Here is a 666-nt window from a genome sequence, read left to right as displayed (position 1 = left end):
AGAAAAACCACAGGTAATGTACAAAGCAAGATCAGTACAGCCTCTTCACGCAACCTGCAGTGCTGCCCTCCTTGGTAGCCAGTTCACAAACACAAACACAAATATAAACACAATATAAATTGCCTTTTCAATGAATAAAACACAGGCTTGCCCAGTAGACGGACAGCACTGAGTCAGTTTGCTCAGGATTTTTCTATCCAGCCCCCTAACAAATTTAGAAAGATATCTTTTGGGGTGTGTTATCCAAGGAACTTCAGGCCAAGCTATACAATTATAAACAGCCAGATTTGTACAAATCATTGAACCAAACCTCAATGTGAAAACCGGTTTCAGGCAGGAAATTGCAAATACGTTTGTGAGCAGGAACAGAAATTTTGTGTCTGAGATTGAGAGCTTTGAAGGTAAGTGATTTGTAAGCAGGATTCACCAACAGTTGTTAGCTGAGACCATCCTTGGCTGTAACTACAGACTTGGCCAGAAGCTGATTCGTCAGGATTTGGAGATTTAGAAGAACTGCAGATTGCTACTGATGGACCATTAAGCTCATGCAAAAATACCGGTTTGGAAAACAGCTTTTGCTTAATGCAATAAGAAACCTACACAAAATCGCACAGACAGTAAGGGCTGAACCTCACTGCTCCATCCTTGTTGGAAAGGCCAAGGCGG

General features: G+C 41.9%; 1 protein-coding gene across 1 annotated transcript in view; it reads right to left on the bottom strand.

Moving 5' to 3' along the window:
* The window catches only part of TSC2 (tuberous sclerosis 2), a 31,829-nt gene that overhangs the window by 21,815 nt on the left and 9,348 nt on the right, over positions 1–666 (bottom strand). The window contains exon 18 of the mRNA XM_010135643.1: positions 601–666. This exon is cut by the window's right edge and continues 29 nt beyond it. Coding sequence (XP_010133945.1) covers positions 601–666 — 66 coding nt within the window. The remainder of the gene's footprint in view (positions 1–600) is intronic.

The sequence above is a fragment of the Buceros rhinoceros genome, unplaced genomic scaffold, assembly GCF_000710305.1.
Source record: "Buceros rhinoceros silvestris isolate BGI_N320 unplaced genomic scaffold, ASM71030v1 scaffold29234, whole genome shotgun sequence".
NCBI lineage: Eukaryota > Metazoa > Chordata > Aves > Bucerotiformes > Bucerotidae > Buceros > Buceros rhinoceros.
This window is presented reverse-complemented; position numbering and strand designations above follow the sequence as displayed.